This window comes from Leopardus geoffroyi, chromosome A2, assembly GCF_018350155.1.
Source record: "Leopardus geoffroyi isolate Oge1 chromosome A2, O.geoffroyi_Oge1_pat1.0, whole genome shotgun sequence".
Lineage (NCBI taxonomy): Eukaryota > Metazoa > Chordata > Mammalia > Carnivora > Felidae > Leopardus > Leopardus geoffroyi.
Genome location: NC_059331.1, coordinates 59,021,129 through 59,045,885, shown reverse-complemented (window position 1 = coordinate 59,045,885; position 24,757 = coordinate 59,021,129). Strand labels below are relative to the sequence as shown.

The following is a 24,757-nucleotide window of genomic DNA, read 5'->3' as shown; positions in this document are numbered from 1 at the left end:
TCGGTTGATATGGGTGCCCACGCAAGCAGGAAGTGCACCATGGGTCTGCTGGGGATTAGTGGGTGCCTTGGCCGGGTCCCTGCAGAAGTGGTATTTGTGTGGTGCCTTGAGGGACGAGGGTGTTCCAGAGAAGGAAGGGTGGGAGCCAAGGTACAGACTGGGGACACATGGCCCAGAGGGCATTCTCTCACCTCTTACGTATTTAGCACCTGCTGTATGCAGCATCAGCAAGGACTGGGAATAAATGAGCAATGAGAAGAGTTTACAGGCCAGAGAAGAAACAGAAGCATGTGCCATGACAGCTCTGCGTCCTGTGGATCACGCGGGCAGGCTCCAGACAGGCTGCAGGTGGCACGGACACACAGTAGGCCCCCAACTGGTATTTATAGCACTGCCATTCCCACATAGAAGAACCTCGGTCTTCCTGATGGGCAGGGGGCTTTGCGGCAAATAGGGATGGGGCTGGGCCGTGCAGATGGATGGATCTGCCAGGCAGCCTGGTGACCAGGGACCTGATGTTGACAGCAGGGGTGTGGAGGCAGAGCGAGTCATGTGTGCTCAGACCCAGAGGCCCAAGAGAACCAGCGTGTTCCAGAGACAGCAGCAGGCCCCCCATGTTAGAGCAGAGACGGTGGCCAAAGGGTGTTGCAAGAGTCCCCATAGGGAAGCAGGCAGATCATGGAGGGCTTTGGGCACCATAGGAAAGGCGCTGGATTCCATCAGTAGGAGCCAGGCTGGGGACTGGCTCACTGTCCAGGTACTTGTCTGTCACCCTGAGCAGAGTGGAAGGTGCAGCGGAGGGACTGGGGAAGGGCTTGGAAGCCAGCGTAGTCTTAGGACAGACAAGTGAGAACAGGTTCCCATGAGATTGGGAAGCCAGGGTAAGCAGGACGCCGCCCTCCACTTTTGTGGACCCAAGTGGGAGGCCCATTGGCCTCCAGGCCGCCTCTTTCCTCTGGTCCCCTCAAGTCACCAGGCTGACCCCCCGCCAGTTTTTATAACTCTCTGATTATTGTTCCAGGTGTTTCTGCTCTGCTGTGTTAGGGGCTGCATGAGAGCAGCACCCCCACCCCCCGCCCCGGCACACACACACTGCCCTTGATAGTACATGCCTCCTAGAAACTGTGCCCAGGCTAATGCATGCATGGATGGATGATGGGTGTGCAGCCAGACAAGCAAACTCATGACAGTGACAGCTGTGACAAAGACAGAGTCGAGGGACTGGAGTGAAACCAAAAAGGGGACGGGGTGGGAAGGGGCCTGAGAAGAGGGGGTTCACATCTTCAGCGACTAGTCAGGAAAACAAGCACTATGTGTGTTCTGGGCATAGAGGGTTCCATACAGGATCCAGAGGCTCACCAGCTTTGGAAGAAGATGTAGGAGGTCAGCACTACTGCTGGAGGTCAGAGGACAGTCTCGGAAGATCTCAACCTCAAGCAGGAGCTGTGGGGAAGCTTTGGAATTCTCGGGACTCTCCGAGAGACTCCACCGGGCCGTCTCCACCTCCGTGGGCCGAGTGGGTGGAGGTAGGAGCTGGCCAGGAGCTGCTGCAGGTCCCCTACCCCCCCCCCCCCCCCCCCCCACCGCAGGAGCTCTGCCTCTTCTCTGCTCTTGCAAATGCCATGTGGTTCCCCTGGTCAGTACACGGTAGCCTGGAACTCTTCTGGAAGGGGCTCAGGTCTCGGAATCAGGCAGGGCTGTGACTTGCCTGTGCTCTCTTAGGGTAATTGCAGTCAAATCTGTCTTCATCAGACTGAGGGTCTTCTTACTTGTGCGAACCAAGTAAGACTTGACCAGACTGCCCAGTGTCTCGGTCCCAGGGACGCCTCGGCCAGTCGGCCTCCACCAGAGATGCCTACCGCCTCTTTGTGGCTGGCTCCCCTGGGCTCTGTGGTCAGAGACACTGCCTGGACCCCTCCCGTGGGCTCAGGGAGCCCATCTCCGTGGTGGCACCTCCCACAGGCCTGGCCTGCGAAAAATAGCCACCCCAGATGTTCCCAGGTGCTGGCATCCCCTCACCGCAGTGACTTGGGGACAGACTGCCAGGGACAGGTGAGCAGCCCACGCATCCTCCATCCAGGCCCTGGGCCCCTTTCTCTGCAGTGCGCCCTGTGCCGATGCAGCATGACAGCCTCCACCAGCTGTCCCAGCTGACTGGCGATCAGCACCTCCACTCCCCTGGTCCCATTCCTCCCTTCCTGGCGTGTCCCCACTTCACCCTGCAGTTCTGTGTGTGTCCCCTCCAGTGGCCGGTGGTAGTCTCATCTCCCAAGGGGCAAGGGCCATTGTGGGTCTGGAAGCAACCAGAAGTGGGGGGGTCTTGACGTGACTCAGTTCCCCGGAAGGGGCCTGTCCCAGGGTCTTCAGGCAGCAGGAGGCTGACCTCCTCTCAAGGCTGTGCCATTAGGAGGGCACTGGTGGCTTAGGTGCCACAGGGAGGGGCTGGCCCTGCCTCTGGGCCTTATAGATGTAGGCAAGTGGGGGTCTCTGGGGGTGCAGGCCCTCGGCAAATAGTTGCTCCTTGACTGAAGGAAGTGCCATTTGTTTACTGGGTCAGCCGGCGGGGTTTTGTGAGTGGAGAGAGAGGTGGGGGTGATAGGGGCAGATGGCCAGTGAAGGCTGGTGGCTCTTGGACCCTCGTGTGAGAGGGATCTTGGGTTCCCAGTGAAGCGTTGCTGTGAGGTTGGTCTGCGTAGGTTCTGGGAGCCTCGATCGTGGGTATGTACGGCAGGGCTGAGCACAGAGCTGGGAGGGCAGGTCTGGCCTCCCTTCCATGGGAATTCCTAGGCCTCCCGCTGGTGTTGGCAAGGAGGTGGGCTGGAGGGGCAGACCTGAGGGAGGGAGGGAGGTCAGCCAGGGCACCTCTGAAGTTGCCCAGGGGCGAGGTAGCAAGGGCTCAGAGAGAGAGGTATGGGAAGGGAGGGGCTGCTCGAGACCAGGGGTCCCGGGGGCCCTCCACCCACTCCCTGATGCCGTCTCCCCCTCTGGTGAGTGCCGGGCTGGCACAGGGTGTGTCCTGAAAGCCTCCAGCAGCCCTGAGCGCCGACGACTGTGTATTCTGCCCCAGGCAGAAGCCCCACGCCAGGGCCACGGCTGCTGAAGGACCACGGCTGCTGAAGGACCACGCTATGGGCCTCTCTCGTGGGCAGAAGCGGTGCCAGAAAGCTCTTCAGCCCCAGGTGGTCTTGATGTGGCCCTCCTCAGACACTGCGAGCCTGCTGGATCCTCCCTGATCGCAGACACCCAGAGGGCACCCGCCCATGTCCATCCCACACGTCCAGGGACTCAGGAGGGATCCCAGGGGGGAAGTGGTCACAAAGCCAGGCATGGCCCTTTCCCCACTGCTGTGTGTGTGTGTGTGTGTGTGTGTGTGTGTGTGTGTGTGTGTGAAGTGATAGTCCTGGGAAGAATCCTGTCACAGGCAGCCTCTCCTTCATGGACTGAAAGGCAGCCAGGGGCCAATTTGTGTTTCCTTTCCTCTTGGGAGCAGAGCTCTCCCTCTGCTCTCCGCGGAAGGGCCATCTCACTAGGCCTGGCTCCCGGAAGAGCTGCCTCCCGCCTGAGGGATGAGGGCAGCTGGAGGCCAGCTTCGAGCAGCTGATAGTGATCCCGCGTGGCAGGCTGATCGATGGCAGGATCTTTGGGCTCCACTTCCCTGGGCTGAATGGCACATCGTCGATAGCAGCCGGTTAACCAAGTCCTTGGTCACCAGCTGGTCTCGTCAGCACCTCAGCCCCAGCCACGGTTAAAACAAAACCCTCTCCTGAACAGCTAGATTGGACCTGACGAAGATGAATGTCTAATTCACTTGGAATCTCCTTACTGCTGCCTGTAATAAAAAGCCTGCTCTATATATTCACCCCCTGCCGATGTTTCTCTGAAATTAAATATCAGGAGGACATATAATAGCCCAATTCCACACCAGGCCAATATTATCAGATTGATGTCAGCGGTGATAATGGAAGAAGGATAAGTTGATGAGATTTCATTTATTAAATAAGAGTACACAGAGGCTTGGGACTGCGCATGTGAGGACACTGCACGCGCTGAGGCCTAAGAGCCTGCTGGGTTTGTTCACAGGACCTTCCCTGCCAGCTTCCAGGTGGAGGTGACTCTGCTCAGGTCACCCACGAAGGGAGATGCTGGTCCCGCCCTGCCCGAAGCTGGCTCCTCTGGTGGGGCTGTTCCTTTCCTTTCCTTTCCTTTCTCCTTGCCACCTTTCCAGTTGACTCTGCTCTTTGTCATCAGCTTTGTGGAGCCTCGCATTCATCATCCCCCCCTTCTTCTTCCTGTGGGCGTGGCATGCCTCGTAGCCCTCCCCCCTTGCCAGCCCTCCCCCACTCCCTGCTTTGAGCCGCCAGCTTGCAGCTCCATTCCACAACCCTGCCATCCCCGTAGTTTGGGGCAAGTGTCTGGTGTTTCATTTTGGACGCTTGGTTGTTTCTTCTTTGGGAAGTTTTGGGAATTTTCCACAGGCAGAGTAGAGCTAAAATGGACACAGCTGTGGAGCCAAACACCCCAGGCTCTTGTCCTGGCTCCCTCTCACCACTGTGTGACCTTGGGCAAATCACCTCACCTCCCTGGTCCCATCTATGGAACGGGACAGCAACGCCCAGCTCACAGGTTTGTGGTGGCTTTGCTTAGGACCTGGGGGCCCTGGCAGGTATTGGTTTCAGAATGACCAGGACCGCAGGCCTGCCCCGATGTCATCTCAGAGGAAGCTGAATTTTCCACCTGTGCTGTTTACTGAGCTAGAAACCTACCCTTTGTCACCCCCGTCCCTACCTGCTACCTCCCCCCCCAAATAGCCTGATCCTCCACCCAGGAGCATGGGGAAGAGCTCTGCAGACCTGGTCATGAATTACGGCCTCTCTACTTGTCAATTAGATGAAGCAAGGCAGAGGAGCCCAGTTCTCTGACTGGAGGTGACCTCACAGGGTGAGAGGCACTGTGCGGACCGGAGAGGCTGGCACTTGGTAGATACTCATCAGAGTGGGCTGCTGTGGTCCAGGAGCCGTCTGTTGCAGAGGAGCTCACGTTGCTCTTGGTTAGAAGGTAACTAGCGATTCACCTGCCTCCCACCAACTGCCCCTGCCGTTCGGCACTCCCAGCTCTGCCTCTGGAGACTAGGTCAGACCCTTTCCTGCAGGACTGACAGCGTGCATTTCCTGGAGCTGCTGTGACAAAGAACCCAAATTGGGAGTCTTTAAACAGGACTAGCTTTTGTGCCTGTCTCCAGGCTTCCGGCACCGCCAGCAGGCCTTGGAGCTCCTTGGCTTGTAGGCACATCACTCCAGTCTGTGTCTCTGTCGTCACATGGCCTTCTTTCTCCTGGTGTGTCTCTGTCTCTCCTTATGGGGACACCAGCCATAATGGATTAGGGGTCCTCCCTAGATCCCAGAATGACCACATCCTAACTAACTATATCTGCCACAACCCTGTTGCCAATTAATGTTGCATTCTGAGGTTCCTTCTGAGAAAGACGTGACTTCTGGCAGGAGGCCCTCCAATCCACTGGCCCACACGTGTGTACACAGAATTCTCAGGAGACCGTGACCCCACATTCCGTTCACATTGTCTTCTCTAGACAGCATCCTGGTCTGCAAGTGACAGACATTCAATCCTAGCTAACCTAAGCCAAAGCTTGTGCTACAGGAAAGCTAAAACCAGTCCCTCGCTGTGAATCGTGAAATTCAGATGACGTGAGGGTCTGTTTCCCTCTGGGCCATGGCTATGGCCATCCATGGCTGTTGGAGGCCCAGGGTTTTTTTTTTTTTCTCCCTGCAGAGGCACAGTTTCAGCCCTGGACCTTTCACTCAGCCCTGGTCCATGAGGCTGAGGGGCTCGTGCTCGCCCAGGCTCAATCCTGTGCCCAAACCCCGCCTCCCTGGCCAGCGAGGGCCTGGACTGAAGTGGAGGGTGCTAGAAGCTGCAGTGGGTGCATCGCTTCATCCGTGTCATCTGAGGTGGCATCTGGGCAGGCCCCGTCACAGCTCTGGACCTGCCTTGGGGTCTCCAGCCCCTGTGTGGAGACAGACAGGTAGACGTGTCAGAATCCAGTGGGCATATCGAGGAAGTTCCTGCAGACAGGGAAGGCCATTAAAGGTTTGCCCCGTGGATGGGGGGAACAAGACCAGAGAGAAGTAACAGGCACAGACAGGAGCCACGGGGTCCCCAAGCCATGTTCTGGGTACTTCCAACTGGTTCCCCTGTGTCTTGGGGGAAACGAGAGCAAGGCCGAGAGGCTGAGGCCTGAGACTGATACCCGCATTCAGCTTGTGAGGTGCTGGGGACACAGCCTGCCTTCTTAGGGCGTTCAGGCTAGTGGCATGGTAATATCAACTGCACGGCTTAACACGGATGACAGATGGCGGTACCAGGGCACATGGGGGTTGCATAAGGACCACGGGAACACAGTGAGCTAGTGGGCCTAGGGTAAGGCTCAAACCTGATTGCTGCTCCTGCTTTTTACACGTGAAGCATGAGCAAGCTGCTGGGTCTCTCTGCGCCGCTGTTTCTTCATTTAAGATAAAGTAAGTAAACGGGCGCCTGGGGGGCTCAGTCGGTTGAGCGTCCGAATTCGGCTCAGGTCATGATCTCACGGTTCGTGGGTCCGAGCTCCTGCATCGGGCTCTGTGCTGACAGCTCAGAGCCTGGAGCCTGCTTCCGATTCTGTGTCTCCCGCTCTCTCTGCCCCTCCCCTGCTCGTGCTCTGTCTCTCTTTCTCTCTCTCAAAAGTAAATAAACATTTAACAAAAATTTAAAAAATAAGTAACGTTCCCACCTTATAAGTTTCTTCTGGTGATTAAATGAAATAATGATTAGCACAGATTCCTTTCTGGTAATCACCCAAGAAATGGGTTTTTAAACTGGCTTGGCGTTTTAGAAATCTGGGCTGCTTTGTGTTCTAGAAAAATCACCAATTGCAGTAGAGAAGATGGGCCGGAGATAAGGAGGAGTTTAAGTAGCTGTTTAAATAATGACAGGGACTAGGGACTGGATGAGGAGCTTCTGGGAGATAAAGCCTAGGGCAGCTTGGCGTGGTGGGGAGGTGGGAGTGAGCTCTGGCAGGGGTGACTTTCCTTTCCTGGGCGTCCAGCTAGTCTCGTCAGTGCTGATGCCGTCTCCCAAGGTAAGCGTGCAGGAGGAGAAGGGCGCAGGAGCAAGCAGCAGGCCCGCTTGGGCCCTGTGACCTGCTGAGCTCTGGTGTGGAGCGTGGCCTGTGAGCCGAGTGCTGTGGGGAGAGCAGGGGTCACGGATGGAGCTTCCAGGGAGCAGAGGGAGAGGGCCTCAGGGAATGAACGGTGTTGCTGGCCGTAGCAGGGCTGTCGTGACCACCCTGAGTAAGACGAGCCTGATAAGGCTGACCTGGGGGCCAGGGGTGAGGGGTAGGAGGGGGAGCCCTGGGCAGTGCTTCTTGGAAAGGAGGGTGGGCTGAGAGGGACATAAGGGGCACAGGTGGTTTGGGTCTGAAATGGTGTTCAACTTCTTAGAAAAATGAGTGTATTGGTGGACAGAGTGGAATAGTGAAGGTATAAGGGAGAAAGGCCAGTAGGAGAGGCCACTCAGGCACTGGGGTTGAGCAGGAATTGCTGATGGAGGGCCCTGTGGAAAGGTGTGTGAAGCTGGCAGTGCCCTTGGGGCACTGATGGACTATGTGACTCGAGGGGGTGGCATGGGGGAGGGAAGCTGGTGGGGCAAAGAAGAGGCTGTGGGAGCTCAGGGAGACCCTCTAGAAGGATCATGATGGCCAACGAGAAGGCCTACGGGAGTCTGCTATGGGCACCGCTCAGAATTGGAGCAGGGGAGGGGTGGGGGAGGCAGGAGATGGGCAGGCAGGTAGGGCTTCTGTAAACAGGAGCCAGAGGCCCAATGCCACATCTGAGGGGAATGAAAAACCTCTGACCGTGGAGGGTGGTTGGGGGCAGGGAGAGCAGCAAGTGGCATCTAGATGTGCCCAGGTAAGAGTAGGTTAGGTCACCAGAAGTGGGAGAATGGGTTTCTGAGCTCTTTGGGATGGCGAATGGAGGCATCTTCGGTTTTCAGTTTGAATGGAGAAAGGCAGAGCTGGTTTACTTAGAGGCAAAAGGGATACATTAAGGAATGAAGGTGGGAAGAAATATTTACATCAAGGGTGAAGGTGGGGGAAACATCTAGAAAGAAAGCAAGGGAGAAGTCTCGAACGAAGGCAGGGAGACATCTAGAATGAAAGTGGGAGAGATATCTAGAGTGAAGGTGGGAGGAATATCTAGAATGAGAGTAGGAGGAGATCAGTAGAGTGAAGGGAGATATTTGGAAAGACGGGGGGAGACATCTAGAATGGAGGCAGGAGGAAACATCTAGAACGAATCCAGGTTTTCCACCAAGGTGGGTGGCCGGAGGGATAGCCACTCACCAAGGCAGGAAACCAGGGAAGGGGAGTGCGTTCCTTGGTGCTAGATGGTGAATCCCATCAAGGAAATGGCGAGTCAGGGCAACCTGGGATGCCTGCAGTGAAGGCTCCAGGGGCCTGTTGGATTCAGAAGTCTTCAGCTCTTAGGGAAAACTGTGGAATAGACCCGGGGATTGGCAGTGGGTGGAGGAGAAGTTCCGGGTTTGGTAGGGGTGATTGATGGGCTAGCTCGCAGGTTTGCAGGGCAGAGGTTAAGGAGTAAGGAACCTGTGTGCCCAGAGTGGGAAGGGAGGGGAGCAGGCGGCCCAGAGGTAGAGGGTTCCCAGTGTGTGGTACCCGGTGGTGAGAGCCACTCTGCTTCTCAGAGAGCTGGGCAGCGGTGGGGAGCACACAAGGGCCTTGTGGGCCTGACCGTGGTGCCGTGGGACGGGAGGGGGGCGGAGCGTGTTCTTATTCCTGGCTAATACTTTGCTTTTTCTAACGTTCTTTATCACTGCTCTTACGGAAACATGTTATTACCACCAAGGAGGTAGAACTCTGGTTCGTGGGCAGCATGTGGGGCGGGGGCTGCCTGATCCTGAATGCCCAGAGGTCATCGTGGCATTGTTGGCCTTTCTGAGGCCCTCACTCCCAGACATCTGTATGGTGCCCCTGGTGATTGGTTGGTCCCTCGGGCCTGTTGTCCGAGTGAACAGGGCAGGGCTTAGAGTCCATTGGTCTCTGCCTCCTGCTCATTATATGCCCTGCCTTTGGCCATCGCGCCAGCCCTCAGGGCAGGGAGGGTGTGGAAGCCCTTTGTGCAGAGGAAGCAACATTCAGCCTGTTTCCTCAGTGTTCGGGACACTGGGGTTGAGGACTGACCCCCACGTGCTGAGTCTTGGGCAGGTCTGCACAGTGGGGGCCCCTCTTCCCCATCTCACCCCTGATCACACAGTGGGAAATGGTACAGCCAGAGCCTGGCCCCGGGTTTGGGGCAAAAGCTGTGTTCTCCCCACTGATCTACAGGCTGCCACGCTCATAGGTCTGCTGGATCCTTGGAGAAGATGCACTGTGATTGGTACCTCGAGATTCCTGGGGAGGGGCGCCTGGGTGGCTCAGCTGGTTAAGCATCTGACTCTTGATTTTGGCTTAGGTCATGATCTCACAGTTGTGGAGCCTGCTTAAGATTTTCTCTCTCCCTCTCCTTCTCCCCTTCCCCTGCTTGAGAGCACGGTCTCTTGCTCTTTCTCAAAAAACAAAAACAAAAACAAAAAAAAAAAAAGAAGAAGAAAGAAAAGAGAAGAGAAGAAAAGAAAAAAATTGCTGGGGAAATAGGCACCAGCAAGACCTGGACAAGATCTGAGCAAGGTCTGGAAGACACTAGAGCTTAGGTTACAGGGAGAGGGACATGTTCAGACAAGGCCCCACCTTCGAGCCGACATCTAGAGTCCCAGCCCCAAAGCCTCCTGTCTTCACTCTTTACCAAGTGCCACCAGTAACACCGCCCTCTCTGCCTCAGCTCTCCTCCCTCCCCAGCCTTACCCCTGCCCCACTGACAGCCAGGCTGCTGGTGAGAGCGGCCCTTCACGACACACACTGTCATGCACATGCCTGTCGAGCCTTCGTTAGCCCAGGGCAGGCAGTATTCCAGTTTACAGCTGAGGAAAGTAAGGGCCAGAGAGGAGAGCTGCCTTCCTTAGCAATGCACTCTTAGCCTTCTGCCCTGGGTGACGTTAACCCCTTCAAAGCCACGTGGACCATTAGATCTAAATGTGCAAAGGGTATACTTGTGGCAGTGAACACCTCTTAGGGCAGCTGGACTTCTCTCAATCCCTGGAAAGTTGTGGATACATTTTTTATGCATTCGAAAAGCAGCTGTTTATAAGCCTGAATGTTTCTCAGCCTCTGTGCTGATTTGTATGCAGTGTAAATAGGGTTGGTGTGGCCCAGGGCAGGGTGGGGCTGTGCTTGGATAGAACGCAGCAGATTTCATGAATGGTCGGACCCCAGGCCCTGCCCCACCTTGCTTCAGAGAGAGCCTTTTATTTGGAGAGCTGTGCTCTCCCTGTCTGCCTTCCCATTCAGAGCCATTTTGTAGGCAAACGGGTGAAATTTCTTCCAGTTGACATTTGCCTGCTATCCTGTCTCCTCATATTGTTCCTGATAAGTCCCAGAGGAGAGAAGCCTCTGCAGTTGCAGAGGTGATCCTGGTTTTGAGGGGATGGATTTCTCCATGGCCCACTTTCTCCTGAACTTGAAGCCTACTGGGGGTTCTGTGATGTTTGCCCTCAAAATGCACGGGGGCCTCCATCCAGGGACCTGAAACCGAAGGAAGCGGGGGCAGAAGGAGAGGGACAAGATAGGAGACAACCGCTCTACCCTTTTACAGCCTGCAGAGTGAAAGCCAGTGTCCCTGTGGCAGATCTGGAGAGGGTGAGGCCTCATGGGGTTGGTGCTGTGGCTCCAGGACAGCTCGGCCCAACCAGCCGGCCTGGGTCGCTCTGACCCCACCTGTCTTGTTTCCCCGTAGACCTGGAGGCCTCATACAGCCTTACAGCTACACCTCTGCCTCTACTCAGCCTGGTGCTTCCCCCAACTACAGATGCCCCCCGAGTACCTGCCGGCCGGCTGGGCTGCAGCTGGGAGCAGGCACTCATGGGCTCACGTGATGGGGGGTACTGCCTCAGGGGGTCCAAAAGTGGGTACGATAAAGCCTGTGCCTTTGGGAGCTACAGCAACAGAGACACCAGGAAGGAGCCACAAAAAAGATGTGGTCTCATGGGCTTCACCCTGCCAAGGGCAGGTCTGGAATGGGGAAGGAATAAGCTGTGTTCCCCCAGGACAGAGAACAAGAGAGTAAAACAAAGAAGGGAAGATAGTTGAGATGGAGGGCACAAAGCAAACCTCTGTGTGTTCCCGGCATCCTAAGGGAGAACATCAGAACAATTGGGAGTGAAGCAATTAGCATAGTTGTAGAGAGAATTTGCCCAAGATGAAATGTCCAGCAAAAGGCTGAAAATCCATTTTATTTTTTTAATATATATTTAAAAAAATTTTTTTTTTTGTGGGGGGAGAGAGAGAGAGAGAGAGAGAGACAGATCATGAGTGGGGGAGGGGCAGAAAGAGGTGGAGACACAGAATCCAAAGCAGGCTCCAGGCTCTGAGCTGTCAGCACAGAGCCTGACACGGGGCTCGAACCCACGGACCGTGAGATCATGACCTGAGCCGAATTGGGACGCTCAACCGACTGAGCCACCCAGGCGCCCCTGAAAATCCATTTTAAGAGGCCCACAATGTCAAAGAGTTTTAAATACAAGCATGGAGAGACCTTCGGCAAGAATTGGGAAGAGGCAGGTGCCCCACCTGTGCCCCAGTTGTGGGCGGTGGCGGACAGAATCCAGTGGCAGGGGTCCCAGGGTCCTGAGAGGAAAGAGCTGAATCCTAGGAGCCCATCTTCCTGCCCTGTGTGACGATGGGAGGCTAGTGCTGAGACGAGACCCCATGTGTCCTCAGTAGGAAATCCCTAAGATCTCGCCCATGCCATGGACACGAACCAGAGCGGTGATATCAAGGACTGGAATGGAATGGCGGTAGAGGGCCCGCCTCGGCTCTATGCCTGCATCCTCAGAACCCAATGAAACTGCACATTGTTGGGGCAGAGCCAGGCCAGTGCGGCCTCCTGAGCTGTCCCCTCTGCTCCCCGCCCCCCCACCCCCACCCCAGGAACGGGCGGGCTGCTTCTTCCATCACATAATCACATCACGAATGTGAGACAGCAGGCCTGAGGATGATAGCCAACACACGGGGACGGTGCAGGGGAAGGCAGGGGCACCCAGCCCCGGCGTTGCATCGTTGGTGGCACAGCGGTAGCGAAAGTGCCACCTCCGGGCTGGTAAAGCGAGACTGTTCAATACTGGGTGTCTCACCTGCTAAGCCACTGAGCATTCATTCCACTGCTTGCTGTTCTTTACCGACGAACTCGGTTTGTTTGAGTTCTCTTAAAATAATAATGGTGCTGCCCCGTTCCATACCCACTGCATGGCTGGATTTCTAAAATATCGAGACACCGGGCCGGGAGAATTATTAACCTGCAAGTCTCCCTGCCGGGTGACGGGGGCAGAGCTGTGTCAAGCGCCAGAGTGATCCTCTCACTGCTGAGAGCCTTGAAGAGGGGCTTTCTGCATTTTTGCAACTCCCGTCAAGTGCCCTGGCCACAGGTGGTGTTTATGCCGAAAGGCCACGTCAGGTGCCTTCTACGGTTCCTTCTACGGTAGCAAAGGTTCTGGCGTGGACCTGGCCTGAAAACCATCTGTGAAAACAGTGCAGCCAAACCCTCGTAAATATCTGCCCCCCTTCCCACTTCTCAGCGGGTGACCTTGGGCAGGTTACTTCATCCTCTGTACCTCGGTTTCCTGACTTGTAGCAGGAGGTGAGAGATCATAGCACGTACTGCACAGAGGTGTTACAAGGATGAGTAGGGTGGTGCCTGGCGTGCAGCGTGAGTGTGTGTGTGCACGAGAGTGAGACCTTGCATGCGCGTGTGCCTGCTGGAGAGAGACGGAAGGGAGAGGGGGCGATAGAAGGCATCGGGAAGGAGACAGACTGGTCAGAGCGGCCCAGGGATGCCACTGATCCACTTCAGCACAATCTCTATTTCCTTTGGTTTTCGTTTCATATTTGAGAAAAGAAAACAGACTCGTTTTTTGATAGGTTCTGAACCTTCTCTGATAAAGAAAGAAAAAAGAAGAAAGGGTCCCCCCCAAACGCTGTAGAGGTTATCTCCAGGAAGTGAGGTTCTAAAAATGTTATGTATGTTTTTAGACACTTCTGTGGTTTTTCCCGTTCTCTTCGTTGCGCATATATTAGTTCTGAGATCAGATTAACCACCTCTGTATGAGAAAGCTGCGGTGTGTGCAATGGCACAGTCACAGTCAGGTGTGCCCGTTAGGCAGGAAGAGCCCTACGAGGCAGCAAGTGGGGGTGGGCACGGGGGTCTTCCAGCCGGCCACCTCGGCCCCTCTCCTGCGGGGTTGGAGCCCTTGTGGAGCCCGCAGCCCCAGCCCGGTCCCCTCGGCGTCTGCCGCTGCGGACAGCCCTTGACCCCCTGTGTTCTTGGTTCTCTCTGAGGAGTAACCCGATGCTGATGGCTGCCGGGTGCCCAGCCGGTGGTGCTGAGTGAGGGAGCGGATCCCCTCCGTGCCCGTTGGGGCCGAACCCCAGGCCCAGCTGCTCTCTGTCCCTGCAGGCCCCGCCGGACAGAGCCTGTGTGCTCAGGGCTGCAGGCCCAGATCCTCCGCTGCTACCGTGACCACCTACAAGAAGTACTCCTGTGCTCGGACCTGGTCAAGGCTTACCAGCACTGCGTGAGCGCCGCCCACAAGGTAAGGCCTTGCCCTGCACCTGGCCTGGGCTGCTGGGCGCACGGGGGCAGGGTGCCGACGCCGGACTCTCTCGGCCCGTCTTTGCAAAGTCAGACATGCTGACCTTGAGGCCTCTGCCTTGTGCACAGGGACAGACTCAGGAACTTTGATTTCCTCTGCCACTTCCCGGTTCGGACGTTATGTCTAGCTGATCCCATGACTGCCCTCAGATAGCCGGGTTAGGAAAAGAGGGCCCAGGGGCCCTGGACCCCACCAGGCTAGGTCTGGGAGGGGCTCTGAGTAAGCTCTGGGTCCGGGAGCGGGTCTGGGAGCAGCTCTGGGTCCCACCACCTAGTAAAGGGTATGCCTGTGCCACCCACTTCTTACCTTTGAGCGTTGGAAGTAGGAGCTCACAGGAGGGCCCATGGTGCAGGGTCGGGGTCACAGAAAGGGCAGGGGCAGTCCTGGGAAGGAGAAGAGCCTCTGGGTTCAGGGAGGTAGAAAAGTAGGTGCAGCCTGCCCGACAGGATGAGGGAGCGAAGGGTACCTCTCGGCCCACCCTTCTGTGCGGGTCTGAAGGGGCAGGCTAGCACCCAGCCTGGTGAGTGGGAGGGGCTCACGGTGGTCCCAGGTCTTCTACACCCCCCAGCCCTCCTCAGGGCAGCGGTGAGGTGTCCTGGATGTGTGAGGATGGCAGCGGGCCTCCCCCGAGAGCTGGCCCCAAGGTCTTGCCCTCTTCCCCTAACCCTCCCAGCCAGCTCCTGACCCCGTCCTCCCACCTCCCCCCATTGCCGTTCCTCTTCTAGACAGTTCCATCGCCCTTCCCAAGCCCAGCAGTAACTGCCCCAGGCTGGACCCGGGCCTTCCCTGGTGTTCACTTAGGGGCGCCTGACCTGGACCTCCCCAGAGGGCCGGCATGTTTGCTAGACGGGCTGTAGGATGGGGCTTTCTTCCTGTGGAAGAGCCCCTTGTGCCCGGTAGGAGACAAACTGCTGTGGGTACTGGTGGCGGGAAGGCTGAGATCGGAGGTCCGGTGTGGCTAGGTCCGGCGGAGTGTCTCTCCTGCTCAAAAGCACGGCCTCGCCAGAGCCCTCCTCACTCTTCTGTCAGCTCGGGCCCCATGCGGCACAGTGTGCACGTCTGGGCTCTGAGGCTCAGCCGCAGCGTCCGCTGCCCAGAGTGGGCTCTGGGACAGCCCGGGGCCCAGCAGCAGCTCCGCGCGGCACCAGGCGTGAAGCCTGCTCAGGAGATCACGTTTCCTCCCCGCCGTAGAGCATGCAAAGCTGTTTGCTCAATTTCAAGTTGAGCAGCAAAGACCCTGCCGGCGGTCCCTGCAGCGCGGAGCGGAGCCGGGCCAGTGGCCCTGCACCGCGAAACGTGGGCCATGGGAACAGGTGGCCCTCTTGGGCCCCTTCACTTCTACCAAGGTGTTTGTGAAGGCGAGCACAAGAACCCTTGCCCAGGTGGGATCGGAGGACCATGGCACGGGCTTGCACACCGTGCACCTAACTTTCTACTGAGGGAGAGGCCTAGGGTCCTGCTGTGGCCTCCTTGATTCCCCGCAGAGCCCTCTGGCCCCCCACCCCCGGCCCCCCAACTACCCTCCATCTTTCCCTTCGGGCCCCACGGCCACAGATTTTTCCGCCCCGCCCCCAGCAGAATGTATCTTTAACAAACACATCTCACCAATATATCTTCATTGCACTGAGGCAAAAATGTGATTATGAAGGAAGACAGATTGCATTTATCTCCAGTGTGTTCTCTGTAGCTCTAGCACGCCTGAGAGAGGCTCTGGGGCACTGCCAGGCCTGGCTCCCTCCTCCCCGGCCCCCACCCCCTGGCGTTATTAAAGCCTAAATTGGAGCCCAGGCAACTGGCAGCAGCGGAGGCCGGCCCTGCTCCGACTGCGCGGCGTGTGCAGTGTTCCTTCGGGAGAAGCATATTCCACCGACTCCTGAGGCCCTAGGTGCCCACAGCGTACCCTGTTGCTGCCCTCTGCCCACCTCTGCCCACCTTTGCCTCAGAAGGCTCCTGGTGGAGCCGGGATGGGGCCGGGGGGATCTCTGATAGCGATTTGCTTCTCGAAATACCAGCTGGCAGGAGCCCTCATCTCTGGCAGTCAGGGAGTGGGTATCAGAGGCCCACCACCAGGAGGTGCCTTCCCAGAGCTCCTGCCGGCACCTGCGTGGTCCCTTCCAAGCCCGGGGATGTGTGCGTGCGTGTGGATGTGGGCAGCGCCTTGGAGGCAGGTTCCAGCAAGACACAGCCTGATGGTGAAGGCTCTCACACAGCAGAGCCTGCTCTCTGACTGGTTTCACTTAGAAAACTCAGAGTGGTTAGGTAAGAAGGCAGGGGAGACCTTGGTGGGGTCAAGCAGCCTTGGGCTGGGGCCTGCCTGCCTGTCTGTAAGGGCGGTCAGATGAGCGCAGGCTCCTTGTTAATGGGCCACCGGAGGCATGTGCTGAGTGAGCATGGAGACGAAGAGGCACAGTCCCAGGTTGCAGGGACCAGCTGGGGGGCACCCTTTCCATCGAACAGTCACACTCATGGGGCATCCCGAGGGCCGGGGGCCCTCTTAGAGCCGAGGCTCTGAGGATGTGCGGGGTTCCCAAAAGAGAGGGCCATGACTGAACTGTGACCTGTTCTCCTTTGCAGGGTTGAGGAGCAGGCCTCCATCCTGGCCCTGGCGGTGACTTGGAGCTCTGAAGAAGGAACCAGTGATGGGACCACAGTCCGCAGACCCCTGGGCCACAGCCATTTTCTCCTGGGTGCCTATGGATGTCTCTGTGCTTGAGGCTGCCGTGTGTTTGGGAAGTAGAGGATGTGCTACTGTCCGAAAACAAATAAAGCAAATGTCTTTGTTTTCAGTCATTCTCTCAGCTGGCACACAGCTGCTGCTGGCACACAGCTGCTGCTGCCTCCTCTCTGTCCATACCTGTGCTGGACCACGGCGATGCAGGCTGAATGAAACAGGCTGTTCCCCCTTGGGGAGCACCCAGCCTAGCAGGGGAGACAGATGTGGAAGCCCCCAATTATGCTGCAGCAGCAAAAGGCCGCCCAGAAGCAGGTATGAGATGAAATGAGGGGAATGCGGTTTTTTCTGGGGACGGAGTGGAGAGAGCAGGCCAGCTTCCTGACAGAGGCTCTGTCTGAACTCCAATGTAGAAGCTGAATGGATGACCGCTGGGCAAGCCAGAGGCTGGGTGAGTGGGACCCCAGATGCAGGGCTCAGGGAGCCCAGAGCTGGGCTTTGCAGAAAGCAGATCGGGGGCTGGGTGGGATAGGGGATGCCAGGCCACGACATTAGGGCAGAGTGACACCTCCGTGGCTCTCGGGGGAGGGTGGCTCAAGTGGGGCAAGACTGAGTGCCAAGGAGAGCCCTGCAGGCACTTGAGGGCATGATAAGTGGGAGGCTGGTGGGCCAGGTTGGGGGACAGACGGAGGCGAGGCTTAGCAGCCAAGGTTAGCGTGCCTCTGGATTTGAGTGGTATAGGGGAGGATCAAGGATGATTTCTAGACCTCTGGCTTGGGTGCTGGTGATTCTGGGGGCTGCAATGAAGGACACAGGGATTGAGAAGTGCAGAGGACAGCGATGTTTGGGACGTGCTCTGCTTAGTTGGGGTCCACACACTGGTCTGCCAGTCCTTGGCTTCTGGCGGGATCCCAGCTGAGGTGTCTTGACCACACCCGGGCTGCACCGAACCTGGCCCAGGGCTGTGTGAGGGACGCAGCAGGAGCCTGAGATGGGGCTTCTGATTCACCAGCTGCTCTTGCTGGTGACCTTGGATTTCCTGCGAAAGTTCCTTTGGAGAGCCCCTCGCCATCTGGAGCTGAGAGCCTGCATCTCGACTCCGGCTTTGCAGCCCAGGCATCTCTGCTCATCCCCGAATTCTCACACACAAAGCTCAAGTGGGGGTTGAGGCTCGGCAGTGTCCAGCTGTCCGGGCAGGTAGCACAAGGCAGCTTTATTCAGCCAAGCTACATATTGGCTGAGAGGAAAAGAGCTTTGGGAGATGCCCTGTCTCCACGTTCTGGGTCAGCTTGCCAAAACACACAAGGAGGCATTCGGGGTGCATGCGGAGGTGAGCAGCCCTGGTGGGTGGCAGGGTACCCTGGCCTAAGCCTCCTCCCGGCCTCCCCCAGCAGCCCAAGAAGCCACTGGCCCTTTGTCAGGCCAGCACGGTGGGGTCACAGGTCACCTGGATTATTGAGCTTAAGCGAAATCGGAGCCATCCTTCAGCTGGAAGTTGCTAAGGCCCTTTCAGGACTCCCTCAGAAGCCTCTGGTGTCCAGGGCTTTGTCCCACTTCCCAATCTGCCAGGAATCTCTCTCAGACTCTACTTTTCTACCTGGGAGTCCGTCGAGGGCAGCTGTGTGTGCGCCTCTCCATCTGGGCGTGTATGTGTGTGCATAGGTGCCTTTGTGTGTGCACATGTGGGTGCGTATAAATATAGATAGGTACCTTTGTGTGTGTGTGTATGTGTGTGTGTGTGTGTGTGCCTATGCATCTCTGCATGTGTATAGAGGGTGCTTTTTTGTGTGTGCACATGCGTGTGCATAGGTCTGTGGACATCTGCCCATCTGTGTATGTGTGTTCACGGGTGCCTTTGGGTCTGTGCACACGTATGTGCGTGCACCCATCTGTACGTATGAACTGTGTTTGTGTAGGCAACCAGCCACGCTCACCACCTGCTAATGCTCCCAGGCTCTCTCCTCCTGGATCTCAGCCCATTTTCCTGATTCCCCTCAATTCAGAACCAGCCTTCCCCCTTCCGATCTCCACCTCTTTCCTACTACTGGGGACTGGGAGGGGGGGTACTTGCTCAGAGCCATTGTCTCATTGTATTGGAACGTGGAGGGGAGGCGTGTGTGCTCAAGGTGCAGGCTCCGTGTGCCTGTGTGTGTGCATTTATTGCATTTCTGTGTCACCTTTGTGGACCTCCAGTCCCTCCACGTGACCATATGTGGTAGGAAGTCTGGCTTGAGAGAGCATTCATGGGTGAGGGGTGTGTCCAACATCGTGTGCACCTGGAGGCAGACATTCCTGGGCTCAGGTTCCCAGCCACATGACTGTTGAAAGGGAGTGTTGATACCCATCCTACCTGGTTGCTAAGGGATTAAATCCGATGTTGGCTGTGACATCCAGGGTCCAACCAGGAAACCCGAAAGCACTCATGGTTATTTTTTTTAATTTTTTTTTAGTGTCTATTTATTATTGAGAGACACAGAGAGACAGAGCATAAGCATGGGAGGAGCAGAGAGGGGGGGGAGACATAGAACCCGAAGCAGGCTCCAGGCTCTGAGCCGTCAGCCCAGAGCCCGAAGTGGGGCTGAAACTCACAAACCGTGAGATCATGACCTGAGCCGAAGACGGACGCTCAACCGACCGAGCCACCCAGGTGCCCTAGCACTCACAATTATTTTTAAACACAGGGGACCGAATATAGGGAATTAACTCCGAAGATGGAGGAGCCAAAACCCAAATGGATGGCCTGACAGCCCAGAAATTAGCAACGGTGGGAAACTCGCATCACCCTGGGGCTACAGGCACAGACGGAAGAGGCAGGGCCCCCCAGTGGAAGCTGATACCATGGGGGCTCTACTCAGTGGAGCTGGAGCCACTGAGGGGACACAGCTGCTGTGAGAAGTGCCCACTTGTGGCCGAGAAGGTAGAGGTGCCCAGGCCTCTCCCCTCCTGCCTCAGCCTCGGGCGTGCCTCCCATTAGCTGAACCCAGCCAGAGCCAGAGGGCAAGGCCACCTGCTACAAGGAGCAGATCTGAGGCGCAGGCGCGCAGGAAGGACTTCAGCAGCACTGGGAGGTGCCGAGCAAGCATGTGGGCCTGTGTGCTTGTGCCTGTGCTTGGGTGGGTGTGAGAAGTGGGTGCAAACAGGCGTGTGCACACCCCTGTGTGCATTTCCAGCTTGTGTTGGCACATGATGGACAGCTTCCAGAGTAGTCCCATCAGACATCCACCACGTGCCGGGTCCTCTCCCACTCCCTTTGTAAATGCTAACTCATTTAGAGTCCCGGAGCTCTGTGGGGGGTAGGGCCATTACTGTCCCTGCTTTCCAGGGGTGGAAACCATGGCACAGACGGTGTGAGTAACTTGCTCAAGATTGCACACAGCTGACACTACCTTTTTCTGGAGCCGGGGTCCTGGCTGTCTAAAGGCTTGACTCTACCCACTCCAGGGACCCAGCTGGGGGGGGGGGGGGGCGGGCAGTCCTGCACCTTTCCCCTCATCCCTCACCCCCAGATGGAGAGTGTGGACCCTGGCAAAAGAAACGGCTAGAGTTCCTTCCTGCCAGCATCATTACTGACCTGGAGAGACCCAGCAATGCCAAGGCAGGGCCTGAGCTGGTGTCACCGCCAAGGTTGCCGTGAGCCCTGGGGCAGGATCTCTTGTGAGGTGCTGGTTCACACACCTGCCTGCCTCGGCCGCATGCCAACACCTTATCCACCCGTGAGCGGGTACAGGTATGGCTGCAGACCTCCCAAGTCATTCTAGGTGGCTGAGCTGGGGGTGAGAGCAGGGCATGGAGGAAGAGTCCAACGTGCACTGGACACGGGAAGGGGAGAGTGTCACAGCAGATGGAGAGAGCGCCCGCCCTGAGGCCACTGTGGGAGGAGGCGAATCACATGACCTCTCAGGGGGACACTTTTTTAAGTGTGCAAGCCCACACGCACACACGTACACCCAAAAACAACACCCCCTCCCACCACACACACACACACACACACACACACACACACACACACACACCACACACACAATCCACCCATGTGTTGTTTACAAAAGACCTCACCTTAATAATAAGGGCACAGGCTGGTTGAAAATAGAAGCATCGAGACTGATGGACCAGCAAACTCTGAGGAGGCTGGAGTGGTTATGTTACTGTCAGGCAAGGTAGACCTCCGGACACGGAGTGTCTGAGCAGCAGAGGTGGACAGTTTGAACGCGAACAGGGGCAGCTTGTGGGAAGACTTAGAAACCCCAGATGTGCGTGCACCTGACCCAGGCAAGACAGGTGAGGCGAGAGCGACAGGACAGAAAGGGAACTAGCCAAATCTGCAGTCTTTCCTGATGACTGGGAGCGTGCACACATCAATGGCTCCCAGGATGAGTTGCCAGGAAACCAGCACGTAAGCAGGCACTGTGTCCCGGGGTGTTCGTCCTGGCCTTTGCACCGTCTCTGGAGCTCCTAGTCTGCAGTGTAATGGGGAGCCAGACAACCCCAACACCCGCCCCAAGCCCGGGGGCAGCAGCTGCTAAGCCGCTAGCCCTCTGTTTCCTCATCTGTAAAAGGGAGACGGTCATAGATGCCACCCCCTGCAGGGATTGGGGTGACAGGTGTCCCATGCTTGGTGCTCTATAAATGTGAAGGCAGAGGACCCACCACCCACATCCCCTTTAGGGCCAGCCGTCGGCAGCTAGCACTTGCCCCCGAGGCCTCTCCCTCTGGGAAGTGCCTTTGCTGGGGAGCTGCCTCACCAAAGTCACACCCCAGCAGGCCAGAACTCACATCCGATTGCTGCTTGATGGGATGGGGTGTAGAGGCCCAGCTCCCATGCCCCAAGTTACAGCAACCTGGAAGAGTGTTCTGACTCCAGAGCTGGGCCTGGCCTCTGCCTCCTCCCCTTACCCACTAGTGCTGACCCCAAGGACACTCCCACATAAATATCCTGCAACCTCACCTCTACCCCAGAATGGCTTCTAGGGAAACCCAAGGAACCAATAACATTATTGTATCCTACGCAGTACCTGGCCCATGCCCCCCTGGGCTTATCGTCTAGCAGGAGGAGTTAGCAGGAATTGTGTCATGTATAGAGTCCGGTAGGAGTTGTGTCATAATCACAAATGACATTGGAGGTCACTTGTGCTGAGGCCTCTAGGGAGAGGCCCCGGGAGCTCGGGGCCCAGGGTGCTCGGGCTGTGGGGTCAGGGAGGGCTTCTCTGAGGAGGTGAAGCTTAAGTCATAGTGAGAGGGCTGAACCAGAGTTGGCCAGGTGAAGCGATGACTTTGTTTACTGTAGTGTTTATAGCAATGGCAAAATCCTGGAAACCACCTAGATGTCCAATAACAGGGGGTATGTGCATTAAGTAAAAGGTGGTATATCCATAAGATAGCTCTGTAGCTGGTGATAGTGGGGGTGTGGAGTATAGCCATCAGCACGGAGCAGTATGAACTCATTTGGGGATGAAAAAAATACCATCTATACACATGTAAAAAATATACACACACTCACAAAAAGAAAAGGCCAGAAGGGTTATACACCGAAATGTTAGTGCTTTTTTCTGGGGGGGATCAGGATCATGGATATGTATTGTTTTGTTTATTAATAATCGACTTTGTTTTCTGTTGTTCCAAACTGACCTGAACATTTCCTTTCAGTAGTCCCCAGGCTCGAAGCTTTCCCGAATGCATGTGGCGGTGTGGCCCCCCACAGCCTGGGCCCTCCGGTCAGGGCGGCACATGGCTGTCTCTTCCCGTGGGCTTTCGGGCCCAGTGGTTGACCCCTTGGCGAAGCCCGGTTCTCCTTGAATAAAGTGCTTTCCTTGCCTGCCAAGCAGGGGCAGGGATGGGGGTCGAAGCCTGCCAAAAAGGAGAATTCCTGAGTGGGGCAGGGTAGGGCCCACAGTGTGCTGGGACGGACACCCCCGGGAGCCCGTGGGGGATCACAGCGGCAGGAGGAGTCTCCCTTAGTTATTTATACTTCGCACAGCCAGTGTTGGCATTGAATGCCTACTGTGTGCATTTGGCATTCTGGAGACGCAGCAGTGAGGGGGAGGGGTTTGAAACCCTGTCCCCCAAGAGCTTAGAAATCTGTGAGTGATGGGGGGGACAGAGAAAATGAAATCAATGATTGCATGTTATGCAATGGAGAAAAGGTAGGGGGGTTGGGAGTCCCGGGAGCGGGTGCGCTCCTGTTTCCTGTGAGGACAGGACGCACCTGTGTCCCCACTCCCTGGGGCTTCCCACACCCAGACAGGGCACCTGCCTGCATCTCCCCAGCCCAGGAACGGCCACCTCCAGGCTGCTCTTAAGGAAAAACACTTCCAGTCCATACCTGATAACCTGCCTCATTAAATTTAATGGGCCGGTTATTCCCATTAAATAAACATCACCTAATTATGAAAAACATATTTGCTGAAATTCGACTATGGAACAGATAAACCAATTACATGGTTATTCAGGCTCAAAACACACTCAATAATGAAGTGGGGTGCAGACCACAGCAGGGAGGGCCAGGGGAGCACCTGGAATTCAGAGCCCCCCCCCCACCCCTCCCCACTTCCGTTCCAAGCTTGGTGGGGCCTCAAGAATGTTGGTGTCCCTGGGAGCCGTGGGCTGGGCAGGCTGGAATCCAGACTGGGGTCTAACCCTTTCACACAAGTGACAGAACCCTAGCTCAAACGGGCTTAAACAAGAAGAGTATGTTGATCCGTATGATTGAGAAAGTGTAGAAGGAAGCTTCAGGCATGGCTGGATCCGAGAGCTTAAACCTAGTGACTGGGACCTGGTCTGTCTCCTTCCACCTCTTACTATTCTCCTTCATGTCGCCTTCCTTCCTGGGCTTCACGATTTGCCCCAGCGAGTCTTGCCTTGTAAAGAGAGGACCTCTTTCCCTCCGGTTCCAGCTTAGGGTTTATGGGCAGATAATAAATTGCTCCAGAGCCGACAGAGTAGTATCAGGAATCTCTCAGGAGACGGCAATACACACAGGAAAAACTGCCCCCCATCCTGATGACTCATCAGGGAAATGCAAGGCAAAACCACAAAGAAACGCCTCTGCACACCCATCTCATGGTTGAAGTTACGAGGACAGACAATACCAGGTGTTGGTGAGCACAAGCAACCGCTGGGACCCACATGCACTGCTGCCAGGCGTGTAGAGTATTTAAACCGCTTTAGAAAACGGTGTGGCAGTTTCTCATAAAGTTAAACATCCACCTACACTGTGATGCAGCAAGTTTACTCCTGGGCTGGTATGCAGGAGAATGAATATGTATGTGGTCTAAATGGTACATGGAGGAATGTTCAGATGGCTTTATTTCATAGCAGCCAAGTTAAAACAGTCCAAATGTCCACGGGCAGTAGAACAGGCCGGTTGTAGTTTACTCGTACAACAAGATACTGGCTCTCAATTGAAAAGAACAAACCAGAGCTCCCTGTAAGGACGGGGATGAGTTTCACAGACGTGTCATGGAGTGAGGAGCTGGGCAGAGAGGAGTGGACCCTGGTATTAGCTTCCGAGCAAATTGCCACCAACCCAGCAGCTTGCAGCTGGCTGCAGACACTACCTCACTCCTGGGGCAGGAGCCCTGGCAGAGCTGAGCTGCTCCCTGCTTGGTGGAGGGGGGGGGGGTTCTCCTGAGGCTGCCATCAAGGAGGGCTCAGGCTGGGCTCCTTGCAAGCTCACCTGGCCGTTGGCAGAACTCATTCCCTTGTGGCTGGAGTCTGGAGGCCACCGGCCGTCCCCTAGCATGTGACGTTCACAGGCCCTCTGTCAACAGAGGTCTCACTTATCAAAGCCAGCAAGGGAGTCACATATGCGACCCGATGGAATCACAAAAGAGAGAGCCCTTCACCTTTGCTGGACCCAATCCATCAGAAGCAGGTCGCGTACTTAAGGGGAAAGAATATACAGAAGAGTGACTCCTTGCGGGGCACCCCAGGATGTGAGTGCCTCAGTACTGGATGATTCCATTTATATGAAGTTCAGGAGGGAGAGGAAGGTATCTCCAGATAGCCCTTGAGGAATAAGTTCCAAAAATCTGTTAGTAAGAGGACAGAAAAAAAAAAAAAAAAAAACAAAGACGGTTCAGAGCAGGGTGTGTAGTTTGTATCTCTTGAGAAAACAGGGTGGCAAGAATATCCATCGGTGTTTGCATTCGCTGGTAACAGTGTAAGACATTCTCTGCCAGGACGCAGGGAAACTGGTAACAGTTTTTCTCCCAGAGCCGGCAGCTGGGGCCCTCAAGAAGGAGACTGACTTTCATCATGTATCCTTCTGTGCACTTC

The 24,757-nt window shown here is 56.2% G+C and overlaps 1 protein-coding gene across 3 annotated transcripts in view; it reads left to right on the top strand.

Annotated features, from left to right (window-relative positions):
* Positions 1-16,602, top strand: part of CHCHD6 (coiled-coil-helix-coiled-coil-helix domain containing 6) — a 250,270-nt gene extending 233,668 nt beyond the window's left edge. For 2 of the 3 annotated variants that reach the window (XM_045494035.1, XM_045494036.1), the window contains exons 7-8: positions 13,617-13,752; positions 16,387-16,602. In XM_045494035.1, the coding sequence (XP_045349991.1) occupies positions 13,617-13,752; positions 16,387-16,392 (142 nt within the window). In that variant the 3' untranslated portion in view covers positions 16,393-16,602. Of the gene's footprint in view, positions 1-13,498; positions 13,566-13,616; positions 13,753-16,386 lie in introns of those variants that run through there. The other variant, XM_045494037.1, reaches the window with a different exon arrangement.
* The last annotated feature ends 8,155 nt before the right edge of the window (positions 16,603-24,757 follow it).